The sequence below is a fragment of the Anolis sagrei genome, chromosome 5 (assembly GCF_037176765.1).
Source record: "Anolis sagrei isolate rAnoSag1 chromosome 5, rAnoSag1.mat, whole genome shotgun sequence".
Taxonomy (NCBI): Eukaryota; Metazoa; Chordata; class Lepidosauria; order Squamata; family Dactyloidae; genus Anolis; species Anolis sagrei.
Genome location: NC_090025.1, coordinates 31,213,791 through 31,237,377, shown reverse-complemented (window position 1 = coordinate 31,237,377; position 23,587 = coordinate 31,213,791). Strand labels below are relative to the sequence as shown.

At 42.3% G+C, this 23,587-nt stretch overlaps 1 protein-coding gene across 1 annotated transcript in view; it reads right to left on the bottom strand.

Annotated features, from left to right (window-relative positions):
* Positions 1-875: 875 nt before the first annotated feature.
* EGF (epidermal growth factor) overlaps positions 876-23,587 on the bottom strand; it is a 53,556-nt gene continuing 30,844 nt past the window's right edge. The window contains exons 13-20 of the mRNA XM_067468387.1: positions 19,053-19,220; positions 17,924-18,079; positions 17,087-17,203; positions 16,289-16,414; positions 9,639-9,780; positions 8,081-8,245; positions 2,707-2,827; positions 876-1,007 (exon numbers count right to left, since the gene is read on the bottom strand). Of these exons, the coding sequence (XP_067324488.1) occupies positions 876-1,007; positions 2,707-2,827; positions 8,081-8,245; positions 9,639-9,780; positions 16,289-16,414; positions 17,087-17,203; positions 17,924-18,079; positions 19,053-19,220 (1,127 nt within the window). The remainder of the gene's footprint in view (positions 1,008-2,706; positions 2,828-8,080; positions 8,246-9,638; positions 9,781-16,288; positions 16,415-17,086; positions 17,204-17,923; positions 18,080-19,052; positions 19,221-23,587) is intronic.

Here is a 23,587-nt window from a genome sequence, read left to right as displayed (position 1 = left end):
ATTTCCTTTTCCAGCATGTCTTGTTTCTGCAATATTTTAAATTGTTAAGTAAGCTGAGAAATATACCTAAGACCTAGCATTGCCTTAATGAGAAATCAAACTTAACTGGACAGGAGCACACACCTTAGTCTTATTTTAACTGTATTTGCAGAAATATATGCCTACTACAGCATGAGGAAAACAATATTGTCTTATATGGCACATGTTTCATGCAACTGCCTGCCCTGTAGTTCAGTTGATAACAGAGGTTTCAATCTTGAGAGCAACCAAACCACTCAGACCAGTGGTTCCCAAGCTAAGGCCAGATGTGGCCCCATAGTTTGGCCAATATGGGGCATAATAAGAATTGTAGTTGTCATTTACCAAGCCCCTATCCTAAACTTTAGACTTGGCATCACACTAAATCTGAAACAACTTGAAGGTACACAGCAACAACAATCCTAATTAATTTGACTATCGTATCAGCCAAAAGCAGGCCCACACTTCCTATTGAAATACTGATAATCACAACAACAACAACAACAACAATTTTATTTCTTACCCATCTCCCATCGTGGCTCGAGGCAGGTAACAACATTGTAAAACACATAATTAATTGTTAATATTGCTCTTCATTTTAAATATTGTATTGTTCTTTCATGTTTGTTTACACTAGAAATAACTATATGTGCAGTGTGCATAACAATTTGTCCATGTGTTTTTCAAACTATAGACTGACACCCCAACAATCTGAGGAACCGTGAACTAGCCCTCTATTTAAAAGGTTTCAGGGCCCCTGCTCAGGTTATCTAATGACATGAAATCAGACTTGAATTGTGTCAATTTGTTCTTCTTCATGATTAATTTTGGAGGTAAATATATTCAACAAAAATATATCAAAAAATATAGCAAAAGTGGTGCTTACAGGCTTCTGAGAGGCAAAAATATCGAAGTTCTTCCGTACTGCAATCTGTTTCATCACTTGATCTGTCTTTGTTGTTGTCATCACATTCCATCATAACAATTAACTGCAAAAACAGACAGTCCAATTAGGATTGCCAGATTGAAAACTGGGGGGTAAGGATATCTACATTTTAGAGGCCTTATGACATTAAGAAATTTCCCAGTTGTAGGACACTTCAGCCTCTTCTCAAGCATGGAGAGGACTGAGGTCATCACATGAGTCTTTTATATCATATGAGGCTTGGGGAAAAACAATATTATCCAATGGAAATACATGGTTTTAATCTGGAGCACTGTCTCTTGTATCATATAGGATCCCATGGAAAGAAGTGGTTTTTATATGGTTTCAATCTCCTTTAATGTAAAGGGCAAGAAAAAGGGTTTCATGGGCTTTCAGATATTGCTGTTCCTCCTGGAAAAAAATAGTAATACTGACCATGTGGTGAATGTATTACCAGCGTTTAGATTTCCATGTGTAGGTGAGTATTTAAATTCTGAGAGTCACAGAATACCAGCTAACATTTCTGGGTCATTAAAAATATTTTTTTTAGCTGCTAATGATAAAATTGCTCCAAAAATCAAAATAGACATATAACAATATATATAATTCATCAGTCATTCTTAAGTATATATCCCAATTTTTCCATCTTGTTTCTAGCATAATTAATGATATTCCTGTCAATCGAAGCTGACGCAGACCAAAAAAACCTGGATTCTGTTAACTGCAATTGATAACTTCATGAAACAGACCCATAGAATATCAACCAAAGCAATACAGAGGAGGGAAAATCAACAATGAGAAGTATGTCACAGCAGATTAAGCTAGATTTTTTTTTTATTGACTCACTCCACTGTTTAGACATTTAATTAACCGTCATACTGAATGAAAATTATATTACTAGCTGGGATTAACTGTAGCAACAACTGCTGCTATGGGCAGCTTTATTGCTGTCATGAACAGTTTGAAATTAACAAGATGCCTTCAATTCTGATGTGTCCTTCTGGTTTTATTAGTCCTCAGTAAACTGGCAAATTGCATCTTTTACCTATTGCCTTGTATAAACAAAAGGAAGGAAAGTAAAGACAGAAAGCATAATTTGCTTGGCTCCAAAATTTAGAATTAAAAGAACTTTGTTCTGTCTGGGTGGTAGAGAACTAGTTTCTGTTAAAAAAGAAGAAGAAGAAGAAGAAGAAGTAACATTTGAAGATATCATCAGTTCATTTCTTCTTCCTTTTGTTTCACTTCTCTGCTGCCCAAATGAATTCAATACTCATAGGCATTTTCATCTTTTCCAAGTAGAGCATCCCTAGGTAGCATATAAAACACTTGGATTGTGATTCTGCATCAAGTTAAGTGGGGATAGCCTCTCCCACCCCAATGCTTCGCTTACTTGAGTGGGGGCATACACCCAAATTATTTGAAGATTACAGCCTTTGCCTCTAAGAAATAAAGTGCATTTGCATCTCTGCTGTGAGAATAAGTCATGCCATCATGTTGGTATTCCTTAATATAGAACATGTCCCTCCAACTGGTGTATGTGGAGTTAACAATAACACTGTCTCCTGCTTGCCATGTGTTCAGGCAGCTGTGAACTTTGACGGATAATATAACAATGAGGTAAGAGGAACTGGGGTGCTCATAGCAAAGTCCCCAATAACCCCAGCAGTTATTTAATATATTTAAGATGTGAATCTCAGGTGGATCCCTAATGCTTTTTTATTCTTCCCTCCTTCTCTCACTATTCCATACTAATATAGAATTACCTGAGGCTTCTTGGTTGGAAGAGTTTCGCTTCTGGTGCTTTTGCTGCTACCACCGGCACTGCTGCAAGGATCTCTTAATGGTTCTCCACAGGGTTTCCTCCCATATAACCTCTTTTGCCTACTGTAAAATAACAAGGAGAAGGAAATGAAATGCCCCGGCATGAAATGGGTACTGAGCAAGCATACATCTAATTTGTTTCGGCAGCTTTCATCACTACCGAGAATCAAAAAGGGGAAGGAGAAGTTTCAGCCCACAAGTCACCCCAATCTGAAGGGTGACTTGTCCAGAAGAGCACACACCCATTAAGAGACACCCTACCCCTTTTCAAAGATAATAATAACAACAATAATAATATTATACTGTGGAACTTTCTAATCCAAACTGACAAAGTTTTGGAACACAATACACCAGACATCACAATTGTGGAAAAGAAAAAAGTTTGGATTATTGATATTGCCATACCAGGTGACAGTTGAATTGATGAAAAACAACAGGAAAAACTCAGCCGTTATCAAGACCTCAAAATTGAACTGCAAAGTCTCTGGCATTTATTTATCGTGTCATCAGCAACCATTGTATTACAATTCTAACAGAGCAAAACAAACACAGAGATTAAAAAGAAAAAGAAAAAAAAAGAAAAAAAACCACACAGATTTTGCAAATTTGGTATTTGGTTAAATGTCCTTTGACCAGTATCTGGCCACTTGGAGTGCCTCTGGGGTTGCCGCAAGAAGGTCCTCCATCGTGCATGTGGCAGGGCTCAGGGTGCATTGCAGCAGGTGGTCAGTGGTTTGTTCTTCTCCGCACTCGCATGCCGAGGATTCCACCCTGTAGCCCCATTTCTTAACATTGGCTCTGCATCTCGTGGTGCCAGAGCGCAATCTGTTCAGCGCCTTCCAAGTCGCCCAGTCTTCTGAGTGCCCAGGGGGGAGTCTCTCATCTGGTATCACCCATGAATTGAGGTGCTGGGTTTGGGCCTGCCACTTTTGGTCTCTCGCTTGCTGGGGTGTTCCAGCGAGTGTCTCTGTAGATCTAAGAAAACTATGTCTTGATTTAAGTCGTTGACGTGCTGGCTGATACCCAAACAGGGGATGAGCTGGAGATGTCTCTACCTTGGTCCTTTCACTATTGGCTGCTACTTCCCGGCGGATGTCAGGTGGTGCAATACCGGCTAAGCAGTGTAATTTCTCCAGTGGTGTGGGGTGCAGACACCCTGTGATAATGCGGCATGTCTCATTAAGAGCCACGACATGAGAGGAACATGAGAGGGGGACATGAGAGAAGCCTCCTCGCAGGATTGCAAGACATCCGGGCGTCCCCTGGGCAACGTCTTCGTAGACGGCCGATTCTCTCAACCCAGAAGCAACCAGTCTCTGGCATAAACCAGTACAGGTGGTCCCAGTGGTCATCGGTACACTGGGTGCCATGCCAAAAGATCTCAGCTGGCAGTTGGAAACAATAAACATTGACAAAATCATGATCTGTTAACTGCAAAATCATGATCTGTCACCTTACTTGGATCTGTGTGCATCATTCAAAAATATATATCACACAGTCCCAAACGCTTGGGAAGTGTTCGTCTTGTGATTTTGTGATATGAAATCCAGCATATATATATATATATATATATATATATATATATATATATATATCTTGTTTGCTGTGTCATACTGTGTTTTTGTGTCAGTAAAATAATACTTTATTTGTATACCACTCTATCTCCCCAAGGGGACTCAGGGCAGTTTCCAACATGTAAGACAAACATTCAGTTGCTGGAAAGAAATCATACATACAATTACATCAAGATAAACATACTTAACAATATAACACAATCTAATTAAACTTAACAGATCAGAGATGACAGCGGGGAAGTTTACTAGCCCACATTTTCAACAAGTGAATGTGTGGAGATGACCATGATTGCTAGATGCTAGCAACAGATGCACTTGCCATCTGAGTCTTGAAGTACGCTTCTCTGTCCACATTATCCCCCACAGAGGGGAAAAGGCAAGCCAAGAGAGGTTTCCCAGGCCTAACCTCTGGCTGAGAGAATGTTCTCCAGTAGTTTAAACCAGCACTTTCCCTCCCCTCCCCATGTGGCAAAGAAAAAGAAAAAGTGGGTCAATAACTGCTGCACAACCCAACAAGTGCTACAGCCAGAAAAGCCTGTGACATCAGAGGCTGTGACCACCCTATGACATCACAGGTATGGCATCATTCAAAACATATGAAAGCAGTGGTAGCTGATGGATCTCATGCCAGTGAGGTTTTGACTCCATTCTAGGCTTTAATACAGGCTTTAAAGAAGCTAAGGCTCTTAACACTGTTCCTAGATAGAACACTTGAATAGCTCATTTAAAGCTAGGAATAGATTCACCATCCCATTAACATGTGACCACCACCAGCCATCACTGATTGGAAGTTAGAACTCCAGCCCACTACTGAATTCCCATTCTGTTTGAACAGGTTATCCAGGTGTCTAAAACAGGACTACCATGACAAGTGCAAGTTTCCTTTAAAGGTGGGTCTAGACACTGAAACATATGAAGTTCTAGTGGTTCTAGTGGTGCTGGACCGTGAATAAGGAAATTGAGTTTCAAATTCCCATGCAGCCATGAAATTCAACAAGTGAACCTGGGTCAGTCACCATTTCTCAACCTGATATGCATCACATGTTGTTGTTGTTGTTTTGTGTGAAAACTATATATATTTTCAGTTTTGTTTGAGAAAAGGTAAAACACACAATTAAGACAAAATGCATACAATTTTGAAGAACCTCTTAACATCCTAAGAGGATATGCTGGACACAAAAGTAATTAATAAATTAGAAATCACAGAAACTGTGAAGAGTTTCATCCTTATCTAGACAAAAGTACATACATGTTGGAATGCATAGATGAATGAAAAATCTGGGAAAAACCTGCTAAAATTTCAGTGACAACCTTCACATTTGCTAGTGTCTGATTTGGGATGAATTAATGTGTATAATTTTATTACACACACACAGATACACATTATATGCATTTAAACCACTTCTTATTTCTATGTAAACCAGAGTAATGAGCAACTATAACCAATTAAAAAAACAAAAACACATAATGATAATAATTTTTAAGATAGCAAATAAAATAAAACAGCCAACGGAAATGTTTGAGACAACCTAAACGAATTCAAAGTAGTCCCAATCCATTGCACTCTCTGTCGAATAAGCCTCAGCATATCCATGGGTAATATCAAAATCCATCATTCTGGCCTCCAAACCTGTCAACTTATACATGAGGTTGACATATACACAATTAATACAGTGGGTTCTACTGAATCCAGTTGGTCACTTTAACACCTATTAACAGTAGCTCCAGTGATTTATATAGGTTACTGAAAGGTTTTCTTTGAATTGAGACCATTTTGTTTTCATTTATACTAGACAACTTCTTCCAGCTTATGAAAATTACCAAGATAAAGTCACTGAAGAACTTTGGACACTAAAAATGCACTGTATTATTATTGGATTCTAGATAAAGATATATAGACCACACAGATGTGAATGGAATATCCCGGAAGGGGCATGTTTGCCACGAACTCTGAATGGTAACATACGATGCTGCAACACCTTGTTGCATTTCTAAATGTCCTAAAAGGAAAAGCAAAATTGAAAACGTGTGTCTCCATAGGTGTGTGACTGCATGTGTGAGGTCTTTAAAAAGCCTTGTCACAGCATCACCCTTTTCCTGTGCACGCCTCACATTAATGGGCAATCTGAGTTTATGTTTTATGGATGAAGGGAAGGACTTCAACAGGCCCACTTGCAAAAAGTTAATCAATACAACTTAAAATACAGCAGAGTATGAGTAAAAATGAAATAGCAATCCCAATCCAAATATTGGTTTCTGGACTCCAGTTAAAGGGGGATTTAGATCAGTGGTTTCATTTTGATCTAGTTAGGCTACTAATAGCTGTAGTACAAACCCAGTCAAGCGTGTAATTGAAAACTTGCTTTCAAGATAAACAGCTATATTGATTAAAACCAGTTGGCAAAAGAGGAAAGTAAATCATGGCTAAACAATGGCGTCTTCTTTTTGTTTTTAAGTGGGAACAGGTTGCAGAAAAGTTAGATAGAAGAGAGACTACATGAATCAAGAGCCCCAAATTACAAAAATGGACTCTATTTTCAGTAATATTAAAATGACCATTCTACTGTAAACACATGAATCCATTAAGGAGGCTCGATGTCATATTCCTGATCCACATACAGCACTCAGCTTCCTCAGAAAATAGCAAGAATAAGACAAACTATGGCATACAATTTGGGAGGGATCTAGCAGTCATTCCCTAGTTGAGGGTAAGGCAACATAGTCATTTTACATTAGAAAGAATATTGATTTGTAATGTTAACCATTATCAAGTCAACTTCAACTTATGTATCAACTTATGACAATCCTATGCATGAGAGATCTCCAAGTCATTATCAAGTTTTGCTCAGGTATTGCTAATTTGGGATCATTGTGTAGACACATATGTATTTTTTCAGTTATATTCCTACAACTTAGTATTTAACTGAGTCTCAGAGCAAATGGATCTGGCATGATTTAACTGAGTCTCAGAGCAGATAGTTTTGGCATATTTAATAAGCCTCGGCATTATAAGAGGGTTTCGAGAGACCAGTTACTCTCATTGCAGTGGTGTAGTAACGGTGAGCCCGCAGACCATATTGTAATTCTTATGGACCACTGGTGATCCACCGACCACAGGTTGGGAGCCACTGGTATAACAACACACAAAGGTTTGTTGCACAGACAATTCATTTTGTACACTAATTCCTATGAAAAAATGTTGGTTTCAGCACACAAAAATACCTGCAGGGAAACGGCATAATTTTTTATACAGCATTTGCATTAGTTAGGTGAATGTTTGCATTAAAAATACAATTTATATAACCATGTGACTTCCTATGCAATGATTCCTATATGGTTTTCCCAAATATGTTCTCTGTGCCAAAAAAAACCCCATACTTTTGTGCAGAAACCAGTGCTTTGTTTACAAAATGTATGGGTAGATTTGTGCCCCAGATGTGTTTTCTGAGGAAGAAACTTTACGTATCTTTGGGGAAATGCCTGTTCCAAGTAAAGCCCAGAAGTGGATAGTTTTTCCTCAGCAAGATATCTCAAATGTTAAGGCATTGCTTTTTCATTGAGGATCCACATATTAATGAGTTCATGTCACATCCATACTTCAGTAATTGTTGAACTGTAAGTCTGTGTGGCCATTGTCAACACAGTCAGTGGCTGAGATGGTGGAAAATGCAGTCCAACAGCATCTCAAATCATGTATGATTCCCACCAGTGCTGTAAAGCAACAGTCTCCAGATTGCCATACCTGTAGCAGTAGAAAGTTACAACTCCAAGGAGGAGAAGCATAAACAACACAGCCAAGCAAGAAGCGGTGGCAATGTTCTGTTTCTTTGCTTGCATCACATGCTGTTGTGTCCACCACTCCAGGTCACTGAACTGGCAACGCTCTCCCAAATAACCTTTCTCACACCTGTCCAATTGGCAAAAAACAATAAGCAATAAAGAAGGCAATGATCATCATAACCAGTACTTTGATTTTATAGTGATCTAATTTCATCAAACAGTGGAAAGGTTGTATCTGGCCACCTTAAATTCATGAAAATATTCCAGTATCACTGTTGCTGATGATGGAGGGATGGAAAATCTTGCCCATAAGAAAACATGTACAGTAGACTTTCAATTAACCGACTCTCATGGGGGCAGATTTTGACTAAATGTAGTTTCTGGTTGATTGAGCGTTACTATTAAAATAGGCCTAATGAATACTATATTCCATATACTGTATAGTAAAGGTAAAGGTTTCCCTTTGACATTAAGTTTAGTCATGTCCAACTCTGGGGGGTTGGTGCTCATTTCCATTTCTAGACACCTCCTAGGTCATGTGGCCGGCATGACTGCATGGAGCGCCGTTACCTATTGATCTACTCGCATTTACATGTTTTTGAACTGCTAGCTTGACAGAAGCTGGGGCTAACCATACCATATATATACATACCATAAACTCTATTTTGACTTTATATTAATATTGAAATAGAGTAATTAAAATCAAATAAAGATAAGCCTAACTTCATGTAACATCCTGCTAAAACTGATTTAATTTAATTTTTTATTTTAAATTATTTCTTCTATTTATTTATTTTTGCCTGTTGCTTGAGGTCCGGTTAACTGAGAGTCGACTGTATTGTGGCAGTTAAACAGTTGTGTATTCTAATCTGTGATGCTGACATAACATAACACAAAGCATGTTAACATTATTCTGCGTGGGAAGCTTATTTTTCAAAACAAGCTGTAAAATATGCAGCTATGTTCAAGAGAGGAAAGGCAAAAATATTTTCTCTGAAGTTTATTTTGGAATTTAGCATCCACACCTTGATGATGAATGGAGAAACACTGCCATCTAGTGTAAAATTGTGATAGCAATTACTGCAACTAACACAGCCCCTGATATCAGTATATAACATGCAAGAACAGTGAGTCAGTAAGGTATAGTGGTTTGACTGTTGGACCACGACACTTGAGACCAGGGTTCAAATTTTCATTTGGCCATGGAAACCCACTGTGTGAACTTAGACAAGTCTCATATCTCACCCACTAAGGCAGGCAAAGGCAAATTCTCTTTGAACAAATCTTGTTTAAAAAACCCTATGATAAGAGTTATTTTAGGGTCACCATACATTTAAAAAAAGGGTTAAATACCATCAACAACAAATACAGGAACAGCATATTATTGGGTATGTTACAAACATAGTTTGTAAAAAAAATATCTGCATGCTATTTTATTGCGCCACAATTAAAATATTCTTATTCATTGCAAAGAAGTGTTCACAATACTGCATGGAAGAGAGAAAGAGTTCTGTACTTACTTGCAAGCAAAAGCTTGGAGAGCTGAAAAATAAACACAGACTCCTTCATTGAGACAATACGATGGTGGGCAGTCAATAGGATTGTCCTGTTCAGATGATGTGGTCTTATCTCTGCTCACAGTGGTAGCAGGTATGGCAGATTCTGAAACACAGTATTATTTTAAAAATTCATTTTGGATAAGCCAGAGATTTATATAGCTTTACTCTGGCAGTTGTGATGTCATGCAATGTTTGTCAATGAGTCCTAAGTCACTTTGGACGTGATGTGGGAGAAACATGATGCAGTTCTCACACTTTCATTGGTTTCTCTTATATCCAGTCTTTTCTCCAAGGAGCTCGTGGTTCTCCTCCTCACCATTTTATGCTCTAATGCAATAACCTTCAAACATTTTGTGCTGGTACGGCTGTACCAAGAGCTCCAAACTCCCTTTCGTTCTTTGAGCGTTTGCATGTGCTTGTTCTGGCCATGCATTTTGCAGTTGGATGGTTCCTGCTAGGCTGCAGTCATGGGGCTAGCCACCTGTCTATCATCGTTAAGTTTTAGTTCTGCCCTTTTTTCCTGGTTCAGGAGAGAAAGGGAACCATTTTAGTTCAGTCTTATAGTTGGAAGCTCAACTACAGGACTTGAAAGTTTTCTACCTGTAGAGAAGCTTCGTTTCTTACAAGGTCCAGGGGAAAATAGTCCCAAAAGCTCTGGCTGGGGAATTTACAGCCTCACAGCTTTAAGAACAGTCTTTAAAGAAAAGCTTTTAAGAGAAACAGCTTTACAGCACAACCTTTGTTGGGGTTACAGAAACGGACCTACAACTTTCGTGGGAAAAATCCTAAGGACTCCAGCTGGAAATTCTTCAGAGCCTTGGCTGCTAGGTCTACTAGGGTACCCAAGAAGCAATTTGGAGCTGGGAGTAGGGGCCACACCAGCAAAGCCTAGAAAGCAGACTGCCCAAGGAGGGGTCAAAAAGGGTTTTCCTCGTAAAGAAAAGAAATAGTTCTCCAAGCAAGTTGCCTGTCCATTGTAGACAAGTTAAGAAACATTTGTTTGATTTGTTGAAGAGCTAAGATTGTTTGTTGAAAACCTAAGCAATAATAAAGAACTTTGTTAAACTTTTAAGCTTCTAAAGACTTTGTATAGGAAAACCCATAGGGCCTCTCATCCGAGGCACGCCGGCTTCCTGCTGGGCACAAAGAGCACGTCCTGTTCAAAAGCCAATTGCTATAGGCCCAGCGGCGACAGCATACATTTGTCCTCTATGTACTGTCAAAGGCTTTCATGGGTGGAATCACTGGGTTGATGTAGATTTTTTTGACCTCACAACCTTTGAGGATGCCTGCTATAGATGCAGGTGAAATGTCAGGAGAGAATGCTTCTAGAACATGGCCTGAAAAACATACAACAACCCAGTTTGTCCTCTAGATCAGTGGTTCTCAACCTGTGGGTCCCCAGGTATTTTGGACTTCAACTCCTTGAAACCCTAATAGCTGGTAAACTGGCGGGGATTTCTGGGAGTTATAGGCCAAAACACATGGGTGATGGGATCATAGAATCATAGAATCATAGAATCATAGAATCAAAGAGTTGGAAGAGACCTCATGGGCCATCCAGTCCAACCCCCTGCCAAGAAGCAGGAATATTGCATTCAAATCACCCCTGACAGATGGCCATCCAGCCTCTGCTTAAAAGCTTCCAAAGAAGGAGCCTCCACCACACTCCGGGGCAGAGAGTTCCACTGCTGAATGGCTCTCACAGTCAGGAAGTTCTTCCTAATGTTCACATGGAATCTCCTCTCTTGTAGTTTGAAGCCATTGTTCCGCGTCCTAGTCTCCAAGGAAGCAGAAAACAAGCTTGCTCCCTCCTCCCTGCTTCCTCTCACATATTTATACATGGCTATCATGTCTCCTCTCAGCCTTCTCTTCTTCAGGCTAAACATGCCCAGTTTTAGTTCATTAAGTCCATTTAGTCCATTAAGAAGCCTAGTTGCCACATTCTGCTCTTCAGTTCGAACATATACATTCTTGTGATTTCTTCCTCCTTCAATGGAAAAATGGTGATTTGATTTTAACTTGACAAAGTTTGGCTTCACTCTTTTCCAGCACAATGGCATCTCTTTCAAAGCTACTCTTGTGGTTAAAGGTATGTGACTTCATCAAATGGGTAAAAGAAATATCCCATGGTTCAAATGCCATCTCGACCTATTTCCTTTTGTTTGCAGGTGCTGAGGTGCCAATGTCGCCAGGAACTTGAAAAGCAAGGAAATTAAAGCAACTATTTAAAAAGTGTACCACATATCCTTCAGCTCATATGGTAGGAATAGTTCTGATTAATCCTTTGTTGTTCCACCTTGTCAAGTATTTTTAAAATGCCCCAGCTTCTTTCTCTTCTTCCCCCTCTTTCCCTCCTTTTAACCTCGGTTTACTTCAGTTGCTAATTCAGTTGCTTTTTAAAGTAATTTTCCAGGTTCTAGTTTGCAATAGCGGTAGACTGAAAACGCCATGTGAAGTGTATTGCAATAGCCCAATCCTGTATGAATCACCCAAAGAGGGGTAGGATGACAAACTGCTAAAACTACCAATCCTTATATCTATTATTTATTGCAATGCCGAACTCAGATATAATGCGCTGAGACACTGTACTGATGATTTAATGCCAGACCTCTAGCTATGGGGATCAGTGAATCTGATTAGGAACACAGATTTAAATGTACTCAGACTTTAAATGTCAGCTGTCTGACTCTCATGACTATTAAACTAACATAAAATTATTTATTATGGCAGACTCAATGCTCGTTTTCATTTAAATACATGGTACAGCTTTCCAATAAATCTCTGCTGGATCATCTTTTCATTTCTCACTGATATACACAGACCCATTAGCACTGCCAAACAAAAGGAGAAGAAAACATCTACTCACAACTGGAGGCTTTGAATATTGATGAATTGTTGATGTTGCAAATTACATGGCATAGGAAGTGGCTAAAATAAGAGGATAATGAATGGCAATTGACTTTCAGAACTTGCAAGTTTTACAGTGGCTTATGAGGACCCATAGGCTAGTTTAGAAGAAATTAATTAACATGTTAATTCAAATTCTTGAATCTTCATTTTGACCTGTGTTTCTTTGGGGAAGAAATATTTTCTAATGACTTACTTCTTGCCTTCCTTACAATGCCTTTCATCAGGCTATAGATTTGCATAGCACTGCAGTTTAAAATTCAATAATTCTTCATGTTTAAGACAGGGTGGGACATGCTTGGCTAGAACTCCTACCAGGCACGCTCAGCATGGCCATTGATAAAGGACTCAAGAGCGGTATTATTATATTATTATTATTATTATTATTATTATTATTATTATTATTATTATATACACAACAAGATTAGTACATGGCAAACAAGATCACTATGCTGGCTGTTGTATCAGATCATACATCAGACACTTCCCAAGTGTCTAGGACTATATTATATATCAGCGAATAATGCATGCAGATCTGAGTAGTGTGACCTTTTGCAGCTGACAGATGGTAATTGTCAGTGCCAATTGTTTTTAAGTTCAGGCCAAGGTCTTTAGGCACTGCACCCAGTGTGCCGATCACCACTGGGAACACCTTTGCTGGCTTGTGCCAGAGTCTTTGCAGTTTGATTTTTAAATCTTTGTATTGTGTCAGCTTTGCCAGTTGCTTCTTGTCAATCCTGTTGTCACCTGGAATTGCAAAATCAATGATCCATACTTGGCTTTTTAATAGGAGTATTGTGCTCCTAAACTCTGTCAGTCTGAATTTGGAAGTCCCAGAGTAGTTTGACATGTTCATTTTCTGTACTTTTCTTCAGGCTTATGATCCCACCAGTTCTTTGTCACAGGCAGATGGTATTTGTGGCACAAGTTCCAACGGATCATCTGAGTAACAATATTATGCCTCTGCATGTAGTCTGTCTGCATGATCTTCTTGCAGCAGCTGAGTATGTGATCCATCATTTCGTCTGCTTCCTTGTAGGGTCTACTTTTGGAACCTGTAGCCAACTTTTCAATTCTGGCTTTGATGGCATTTGTTCTAATTGCTTATTCTTGGGAAGCAAGAATCAGACCCTCCAACTTCAAGTTCTATTTCTGAGCCACATCCATGTTTTTTCCTTGTCAATCTTACTCTCAATTTTTTCCAGGAACTGTCTATGGAGAGTCTCCTCCTCCTCCTCCTCCTCCTCCTCCTTCAACCCCACTTTATCTCCCTCGACAGGGACTGAAAGGGGCTTAACATTAAAGCATTAACATAATCATTTAAAATTTACAAATATACGAACATTAAAACAGGATTAAATATAAACAGTATTTTAAAAATTCCCAGTTAAAAATCATTAAAACCAATTTAAAATTAAAACCCACAGCACCCCTTGTAGACTCAAGCACAGAACATGCTTCACCTTTGATGTAAATCTGTATATATAATAAAGAAGAGTGTTTGTTTGTATAGGACAGAGGAAGGACGGAGGGAGGGCGGAAGTGTATGTGCCAGCGTTCTGATTGGCTGCCGCTGTGGTGCTATTTGCATATGGTCTCTGATTGGCCAGCTTCAATAGGAGCCCCTGGTGGAGAAGAGGGTTCATGGCAGAAACGGGGCATGACAGAAGGAAATTTGCATATGGTCTCTGATTGGCCAGCCTCATTTCCAACATTCCGAGATGACAAAGAGAGGAAAGGAAAGGCCAAAGGGGGCCTGGGTCAGAACACTACCAATATAGACCGAAATAGGCACACAGAGCCCCCATGACCCACTCGACATCCTACTGCAGTTTGGAGGAGGATGAACCATGGATGATGGGACTTGCAGTACCTAAACTCCCTTCCTAAGACCATTACAACTGCCAACAATGATGGATCAGGACCACAATTTACACTGAGAGCCTGCATGACCCACTCTACATCCTGGTGTGGTTTGGAAGAATTTGGCAATGGATGATGGGACTTGCAATCATTTCACTCACTTCCTGAGATCACTGCGACCCTCGCCAATGACTGATCAAGACCAAACTTGGCAAACAGAGTCCCCATGACCCACTCTACATCCTGGTGCACTTTCGAGGAGGACAGACCATGGATGATGGGACTTGAAGTACCTCCACTCCCTTCCCAAGACTGCTGCAACCCTCATCTAATGTCCAAACAAAACCAAACTTGGCACACAGAGCCCCCATGACCCACTCTACATCCTAATACAGTTTGGAGTAGGGCATGCCATGGATGATGGGACTTGAAGTACCTCTACTCGCTTTCCGAGACTGCTGCGACCCTCAACAATGACTGAACAACACCAAACTTGGCACATAGACCTCTCATGACCCACTTTATGCCCTGGTGAGGTTTGACTGTGGATCGTGCATGGATTTTGGGACTTGCAGTACCTTCGCTCAATTTCTGAGACCACTGCAAAACATCATCCAATTTCTGATAAGGACCAAACTTGGCACACCGGGTCTCCATTATGCACTCTACATCCTGGTATGGTTTGGAGGATGATGCACCATGGATGATGGGACTTAGAGTATCTTCACTCAGTGAAACCACTGAGACCCTCATCCAATGACTGATGAAGACCAAACTTGGCACACAGAGCCCCCATGGCCAACTCAACATTCTGGTGAGGTTTGGGAGAGAACAGACTATGGATGATGGGACTTCAAGTACCTCCACTCACTTCCCAAGACTGGTGCAACCCTCATCTAATGACCAATCAAGACCAAACTTGGCACACAGAGCCCCCATGAGCGACTCTACATCCTGGTGCTGTTTGGAGGAGGACGGACAATGGATGATGGGACTTGCAGTACCTTCACTCACTTCCTGAAACCACAGTGACACTCATCCAAATACCAAGAAAGACCAAACTTGGCACAGAGAGCCCCCATGGCCAACTCAACATTCTGGTGATGTTTGAGGGAGACTATGGATTATGGGACTTGCAGTACCTTAACTCATGTTCTGAGACTGCTGTGATCCTCATCCAATGACTGATCAAGACCAAACTTAGCACACAGAGCCCCCATGACCCACTTTACGTCCTGCTGCAGTTTGAAAGGGGATGGACTTTGGGTGATGAGACTTGCAGTACCTTCACTCACTTACTGACACCACTGCCACCCTCATCTAATGACTGATAAAGACCAAACTTGGCACACAGAGCCCCCATGACCCACTCTATATCCTGCTGCTGTTTGTAGGAGGATGGCCCATGGATGATGGGACTTCAAGTACCTTCACTCACTTCCTGAAAATAATGCAGCCGTTATCCAAAGACCAATAAAGACCAAACTTGGCATACAGAACCGCCATTACCCACTTTCTCTAATAACCCGGGCAACGCCGGGTCCCCAAGCTAGTATATTAATAAATATCTCTCTTACTCTCTACAATCGCTGCCCCTGTGAACCAAGCCTAAGGCTGAAAATTGGCAGTGTCAATATAAGCCGCATACCATGGTCTAAGGCCACATAATGTAGAACCATACTGAGGTCAATCAGTTGCAGCTAGCTAATGGGTGGGCAGTTTTGCCATCAGCAAGGGCCATTTTCACATATACTTTCTGTCAAATGGCATGAACAAGTAATCCCAAATGCCAGATTTTAGAAGGCAGTCAGTAACTGCCCTTAGACAGTAATTCTCACCAGAACAACGAAGGCCATCTTCTGTATATCCCACAAGACATTCACAAAAGTAGCTGCCTTCAGTATTGATGCACATTGACAAGCTCCGGTTGCACTGGTCCACTCTGGAAGCACATTCATCAAGATCTACAAGACAAGCAGTATCAAAAATGGGAGAAAAGACAAAGATAGCAGGAAACAAAAGAACAATTTGGCATTGCAATTTTTAAGTGACATTTTGTAAGTGTATTCATAATGAACAAGGGCAATTTGGCTTCTGCGGAAGACGTGTAACATTGCTGTACAAGCAAATTTCAGGATTCTCAAAATAGATTCAATTATTTGGTAATTTCTCTGATCATTCTGAGAGTGTACTATGTGTTGGAATCAACAAATAAGATCTTATTTCTCAACCAGAACAGTCAGTGAGTACTGGTTTGGCTACTAACTGGTTTGGATTACCCTGCTGCATGTCAACTCTGAGTGTTTTATTTCAGAAACTATTAGATTCTTACAAGAAGACAAATATTAATTGTAATGTCATCTACCTTTGGACTAAAAACTGTGTTTTAACAGTAGCAGCAGGTGGGTGCCATGTTAGTGGAGAGTAGAATCTGTTCCAGCTTTTCCAGTCTAAACTGTAAAGGACCTATCCAAAATGTTGAATTTGTCATAGATTGGATGCCTCATTTACAGTTTAGGCTGACATCTCTAGTACATTAAATTACATGGAAACCACCAACCAGTGGGAATTTAAGTGGGAATTTGGGATTCACAGAATTTAAATTTGGTGTTGTTGGAGTACAACATTAAAATTACCATAGCACAATTGGCCTTCTGTGACGAACCCCATCTGGCATTGACAAGTAGCACCACCTTCATTTGAAATGCATTGGGCATTGATGTCACATCCCAACCATGTGCAATGGTCCCGGTCTGTGGTAAAAAGTGACAACAAAAAGTACAAGTCAATTTTTTTCAAGGTTCATGCATGAACTCAGAATAGCTAGTTGTTTTGAGCCAATTTGTTTGATCCGGCCTTTTGCTATTAGACTTGATTTCAACTAGAGTACATCCCTATACTACATCCACCCTGGTTCATCTCTACCTCAATATCATCTACACTGGCATAGGCAAAGTATACCCTGAAGGAACATGGAACCTTTCAAAGCCATTTTTTCCGTTCCCAAGAAAAAAACCTTTTAAAAAATCAGCAAAAATCATATCCAAAGTCTCCCCAATTTTCCATTTTTAGGGGATAGATTTGTGTTAGGCTCATGGGGCCCTTTTCAAAAGATGAGGAAATACACTAAGAACTACTACTTTGAGCAAAGAAATTCTGGTGTGTATGTACTGACAATGGATAACTCTTTGACCTCTCTTCTCTCTTCTGGTTTTTTGATAAAGTACAAACCCCTTTTGCACTTTGAAGTCAGTTTACAGCAACTGCAATAAGCAGAAGATGAAATGAGAAAGTAGGAAGAAAAGTGAGCAACTAGGACCTTTTAAAAACTAGCTAAGAAAATGGGACAACAAATGATTAAAGTGGACTTTCTCTACTAAACTATGACAGGTAGAAGGTGTACACTCTGCCCAACTCCAGATGTATCATTTCCCTACTTCCTGTGCCAGTACAAAATAGAAAACAATCTTTACTAGACACCACGATTTCCGCAGTCAGCTCCTGTTTTGTCTGTAGATCTTGTTTGATGCTGTCTCTGGATGCACTGTTAGCCAAGGGATACTGGGGGAATGTACCCAGTACAGACATCTTGTTAGCTGGGGCACCTTCCTTCGACGTAAACATATGGCCTGTAACAATAAAAAATGATTGAGCAAGTCAGGCTGCTGAACTCATCATTAGCCACTGTTCCATAATTTGCAATTACTGAGTGTACTTCATTAATAAGCTAGATGTCTTCTTGGGCATTACTTTTTAAACAGAAATTTGATGCTAGAGGCGGAAATAACATTGGAAAGAAAATGGATAGATTTCTGCTCCACAAAAAAAAAAGAAGAAGAGCAGTTCAACATTTTTCAACAAACTGACTATTCAAAAATAACAATACCCATGCATCAAATGAAACAACCAAGTCAGGCAAGTCATGCATTATAAACAGAAACATTTTGAGTCTTCTAGAAAACACTTGAATGTCTTCCAAAATGTATCTTGGGATTAAAAAAAAATCTTCCACCAGATTCCATTTTGTTTATGATTTCTATTTTGGTGACCAAATGTTTGATCATGTTTCATTAATGTATCAGTGATAGCTGGGGAGACAGGTTTATCTGTGTTCCCTTCTGTCTCAGTTTATTATTCATGCATGCTGAGTAAGGGATTATGAAGGCAACTGCTATTCATCATGCCTGTTTTAAGCAGATAGAGAGAGCAACAGTAAGATCAGATAGAGCAAAACACAAGATGCCAATCTCACACTTTCTTGCATCACTTGCTGCAAACACTCTGATGCAACCCAACACTGAAACAGTGTATTTCTGCAGACCTCCTTCATCATCCTTCCTTGTGTTTATGCTCCTAAAAAAACCTTCTAGCTAGGCAGAAGACAAGGAGGAAAGGGGGGGGGGGGTCTAGGAAGTATAAAAAAGACTTTGTAAAAAAGAGCATATATGTCAGAAGCTTTATTAGCTGGGTGTACCTGTGCTTCTTTGGAGGAAGGAGGGGGATATAAATTTCTGAAAAATAACTTTTTGGAACTCTGACTAGACTGAACAAATGCCAGAGTAACATGCGCAGTAACTGCAGGGTCTCACCCCTGAAATATACCTGGTTTTGCTAAAGGATGGATAATAATCAGTGACGAGGGTCGCAGCATGCTGCCTCCAAGGCGCACTCTGTCAAGGCCAGTCTTCTTGTCCATTCTCAATAATGAAGGCTTTGACCAGTCAGAGAGCCAAACATAATCCTCAAACACTGTTATGCCAAATGGATGACCTAAAAATACAATATATCATGCCTTTGTCAGTCTGCTTTTTCATATTCTTGTAAAGCACTATATACAATTGTGGAAGAAAAGAAGAGGAGGAGGAGGAGGAGGAGGAGGAGGAGGAGGAGGAGGAGGAGGAGGAAGAGGAAGAAATAATAGAAAAAGAAGATATGATCCCATTATTCCATGTAATATAGATCACTTTTCTTTGAGGTATCTTGTTCTTCAGATATGCAAACAGATCTTGGAACACTTTTGAGACTAAAAGAAAAAGGTTTGTAGTAAAAATATTCATAGATTGCATAGATATTCATAGATTGCATACGAAATAGAAAACAACAATCTTTATATAACAACCAGTTTATATAAACTTATGCTACAAACATCTTTCCCTCAGTCTCAAGGATGCTACTAGATCTCTTTGCATACTGACTCAGGCGGGCTATGGACCTCATCAGACGTAGGTCCATAAGCCAGAGGATGAGGAAATTGTGCAGCAGCAAGAGAAACCATGGGGCAAGTGCATCACTTCATCCCATTAACTTTGCAGAAAATTTTCCGGCTGCCCTGGCTTCCTGCTGCACTTGCCCTGGCTTAATGAATGAGAAAATGGACAGTCACCCATGTTCTCAGGTCTGCCTCTGACCATGCTTTGGAGACAGATCCAAAACAGAGCCCTGCTGGAAGTAGCTCTGCATCATCTGATGGGCTCCAGCAGGCTCCATCCTGGCTGCATCTTGGCAGCGTCCTAGGACAGGGGAAAAGCCCCGTGTGATAAAGTTGTATATTTTGACTGCTGCTGCTACTGCCACAAGGGTCCTGAATCCTTCCATCCAGCTTGGCTGCCCTGGACTACTTGTGAGTAGGAGAAGCCCCAGGCCCTTTCCAACTGGGTGCGACTCAGCAATCCTCCAAGGAGGGAGGGACTATAAAGCTGTGTTGCACCTGCCTTGGCCTAGTCTCAGACTGCTGCTGCTCCTGCCACAGGGTCCTGAATCCTTCCATCCAGCTTGGCTGCCCTGGACTACTTGTGAGTAGGAGAAGCCCCAGGCCCTTTCCAACTGGGTGCGACTCAGCAATCCTCCAAGGAGGGAATGACTATAAAGCTGTGTTGCACCTGCCTTGGCCTAGTCTCAGACTGCTGCTGCTACTGCCACAAGGGTCCTGAATCCTTCCATCCAGCTTGGCTGCCCTGGACTACTTGTGAGTAGGAGAAGCCCCAGGCCCTTTCCAACTGGGTGCGACTCAGCAATCCTCCAAGGAGGGAGGGACTATAAAGCTGTGTTGCACCTGCCTTGGCCTAGTCTCAGACTGCTGCTGCTCCTGCCACAGGGGTCCTGAATCCTTCCATCCAGCTTGGCTGCCCTGGACTACTTTCCATCGGGCCTTCTTACCAATGCGCCAGCTTTTCCATCTGCTGAGCTATTCATAGCTAAAGCCCTTGTTGTCCCAGTTGCCGGCGAGGATTCCTCCAGGGGCCGGAGCAAGCTGCTGGGCCGCGGGCCAACTGGCCAAATCGAGCCGAAGAGAGACGGTCCCTTGCCGGGTGGCTTCGGCCTGCGGCCTAACCATCTGGACTTGTTTGTCTCCTTCGGCCGCTGGGCCAACTAGGCTTTCCACCTTTGCCTATTCTGCCCGGGCCCTACTGCCTTTCCATCTGGCCCTCACCACCGGCCAAGCGGCGCCCCCCCCCCATCTGAGCTGACCGCCACCGTGTCGACCACCTCCGGAGGTCCATCCGCCAATTTACATCAAACGTCAGCTATTTACACCTGAATCATAGCACTTTACTAACTGCCAGTCTCCTGACCACTGTGTACATTTTGCGAACATTGCACGGTATAATCCGTCCTACCTCTGCTGCTAATGTGGTAATAAGACCATAATATAGCGCTTAGTGGCGCCTGTTCCGTAGCCAACTGTTTGCACTTTACCAACTGTGGCACTTTACCCCTCCCAACTCCTCCTGCCGCACTTTAGTAGTATAGAGGGCCAAATATTTTCTGTTGAGGCTGTTGCACTTTAATATCTTGTTGCACTTTAAAAACCTTGCACCTTAAGAATTACTCGGTAGCCGCGGAATTTACCTTGCACTTTGCACTTTAAGACTCTAGTATTCAAGGACCATCCTATTTCGCGGCTAACGCTTGCCTCTGGTACCCTTCATCTACCGAAGTGTCCATTTCCATCCATGTGGTCCCCCACCCTCCTATGCTTACTGTCTCTGTCACTATTATCTGGTGGAAGGGGCAGGGGAGGTAGTGGGCTGGAACCTGTGGGAAACAATGAGGGGAGGAGGGGGGATGAAGAAGGCCAGCACAATTGGCAAGATAAAACGCCAACATCCCAAACAGCTGGTGAAAGTGTGATTAAGACCCTAGCCAGAAATAGCGGCATGGAGGAGGGGAGGTGTTCCACTAGCCGAGGGGCCCCCATAGAGGTCGTGGTGGGAAGGAGGAGATGCGGGAAAAGGAGACCTCAAATTCGGCCAAATTCGGACCACTTATCTATAATCAAAATTCCAAATCGGTCTCCTAAGGTAAATTGGTGTAACCAGGTGAGCGGACCCTCCGGTCTGAAGGTGGTGCTGTTGAACGCCAGATCTGTCAACGGAAAAACGACCTGGATCCAGGACTTAATCCTGGACGAACGGGCAGATCTGGCGTGCATCACGGAGACCTGGCTGGATGAAGCTGGAGGAGTAAATCTGACCCAGCTTTGTCCTCCTGGTTTCTCCGTGCAGCACCAACCTAGATCCGGAGGGCGGGGAGGTGGGGTCGCAGTGGTCTATAGGGACTCCATCCATCTGACCAGGTGCCCCATCCCGCAGACCGCAAATTTCGAAAGCGTCTACCTGAGGGTGGGTGACCGGGACAGTATAGGGATTCTAGTAGTGTACCGTCCACCTCGCTGCACTACAGTCTCCCTACCTGAGCTAGCGGGGGTGGTCTCGAGCCTGGCATTGAAGTCTCAACGGCTTCTTGTGCTGGGAGACTTCAACGTCCATGCCGAGACGACCCTCACAGGTGCGGCTCAGGACTTCATGTCTGCCATGGCAACCATGGGGCTGTCCCAACAAATATCTGGCCCCACCCACTGTGCTGGACACACATTGGATTTGGTTTTCTGTCAGGGATGGGAACAGGGTGGCGGTGTGGAGGAGTTGTCCATCTCTCCGTTGCCATGGACCGACCACTTCCTGATCAGATTTAGGCTCACTGCGCCCCCTAACCTCTGCAAAGGTGGAGGACCCATTAAGATGGTCCGCCCCAGGAGACTGATGGATCCGAATGGCTTCCTGACGGCTCTTGGGGATTTTCCCGCCACCTCGGTAGGTGACCATGTCGAAGCCTTGGTGGCTCTCTGGAATGGGGAGATGACCAGGGCTATTGACATGATTGCTCCGGAACGTCCCCTCTCAAGTAGCCGAGCTAAACCAGCCCCTTGGTTTACTGAGGAGCTGGCAGCTATGAAGCGAAGGAAGAGGGAACTAGAGAGCGTGTGGCGTTCGGAACCGAGCGAGTCAAACCGAGCACGGTTTGTGTCCTTTCTTAGGGCATATGCCGCGGCAATAAAGACCGCAAAGAAAACTTTCTTTGCGGCCACTATTGCGTCTGCAAAGAACCGTCCGGCGGAGCTGTTTCGGATTGTCAGAGGTCTTTTAACTCCCGCCTCTGCAGGTGGGAGCCCTGACAATTCGGTCGCGCGCTGTGAAGCATTTGCTCGGTTCTTCGCAGACAAAGTCGCCTTGATCCGTTCTGGGCTGGACGCCGCGTTAGATGCAGACTCTGTGGATGTAACGAGAGCACCTGCTTGTCCTATTTTGTTGGATTCTTTTCAGTTTGTGAAACCCGAGGATGTGGACAAGATACTTGGAGGAATGAGGCCCACCACGTCCATCCTAGACCCCTGCCCATCCTGGCTTCTGAGAGAGGCCAGAGGGGGATTGGCCGAGTGGGTAACAGTGGTGGTGAATGCCTCCCTTCGGGAAGGCAAGATTCCAGCGAGCCTAAAACAGGCTATTATAAAGCCGCTGTTGAAGAAGCCATCACTGGACCCCACTAAATTGGACAACTTTCGGCCTGTTTCCAATCTCCCCTTTTTGGGCAAAGTCATGGAAAGCGTGGTGGCCTCACAACTCCAGGTATTCTTGAGAGACACGGATTATCTGGATCCGGCACAGTCTGGTTTCAGACCGGGGCATGGTACCGAGACGGTCTTGGTCGCCTTAGTGGATGATCTGCGCCGGGAGCTAGACAGGGGGAGTGTGTCCCTGTTGGTGCTCCTGGACCTCTCAGCGGCCTTCGATACCGTCGACCACGGTATCCTTCTGGGGCGCCTTGCGGAAATGGGTCTTGGAGGCATTGCTTTGCGG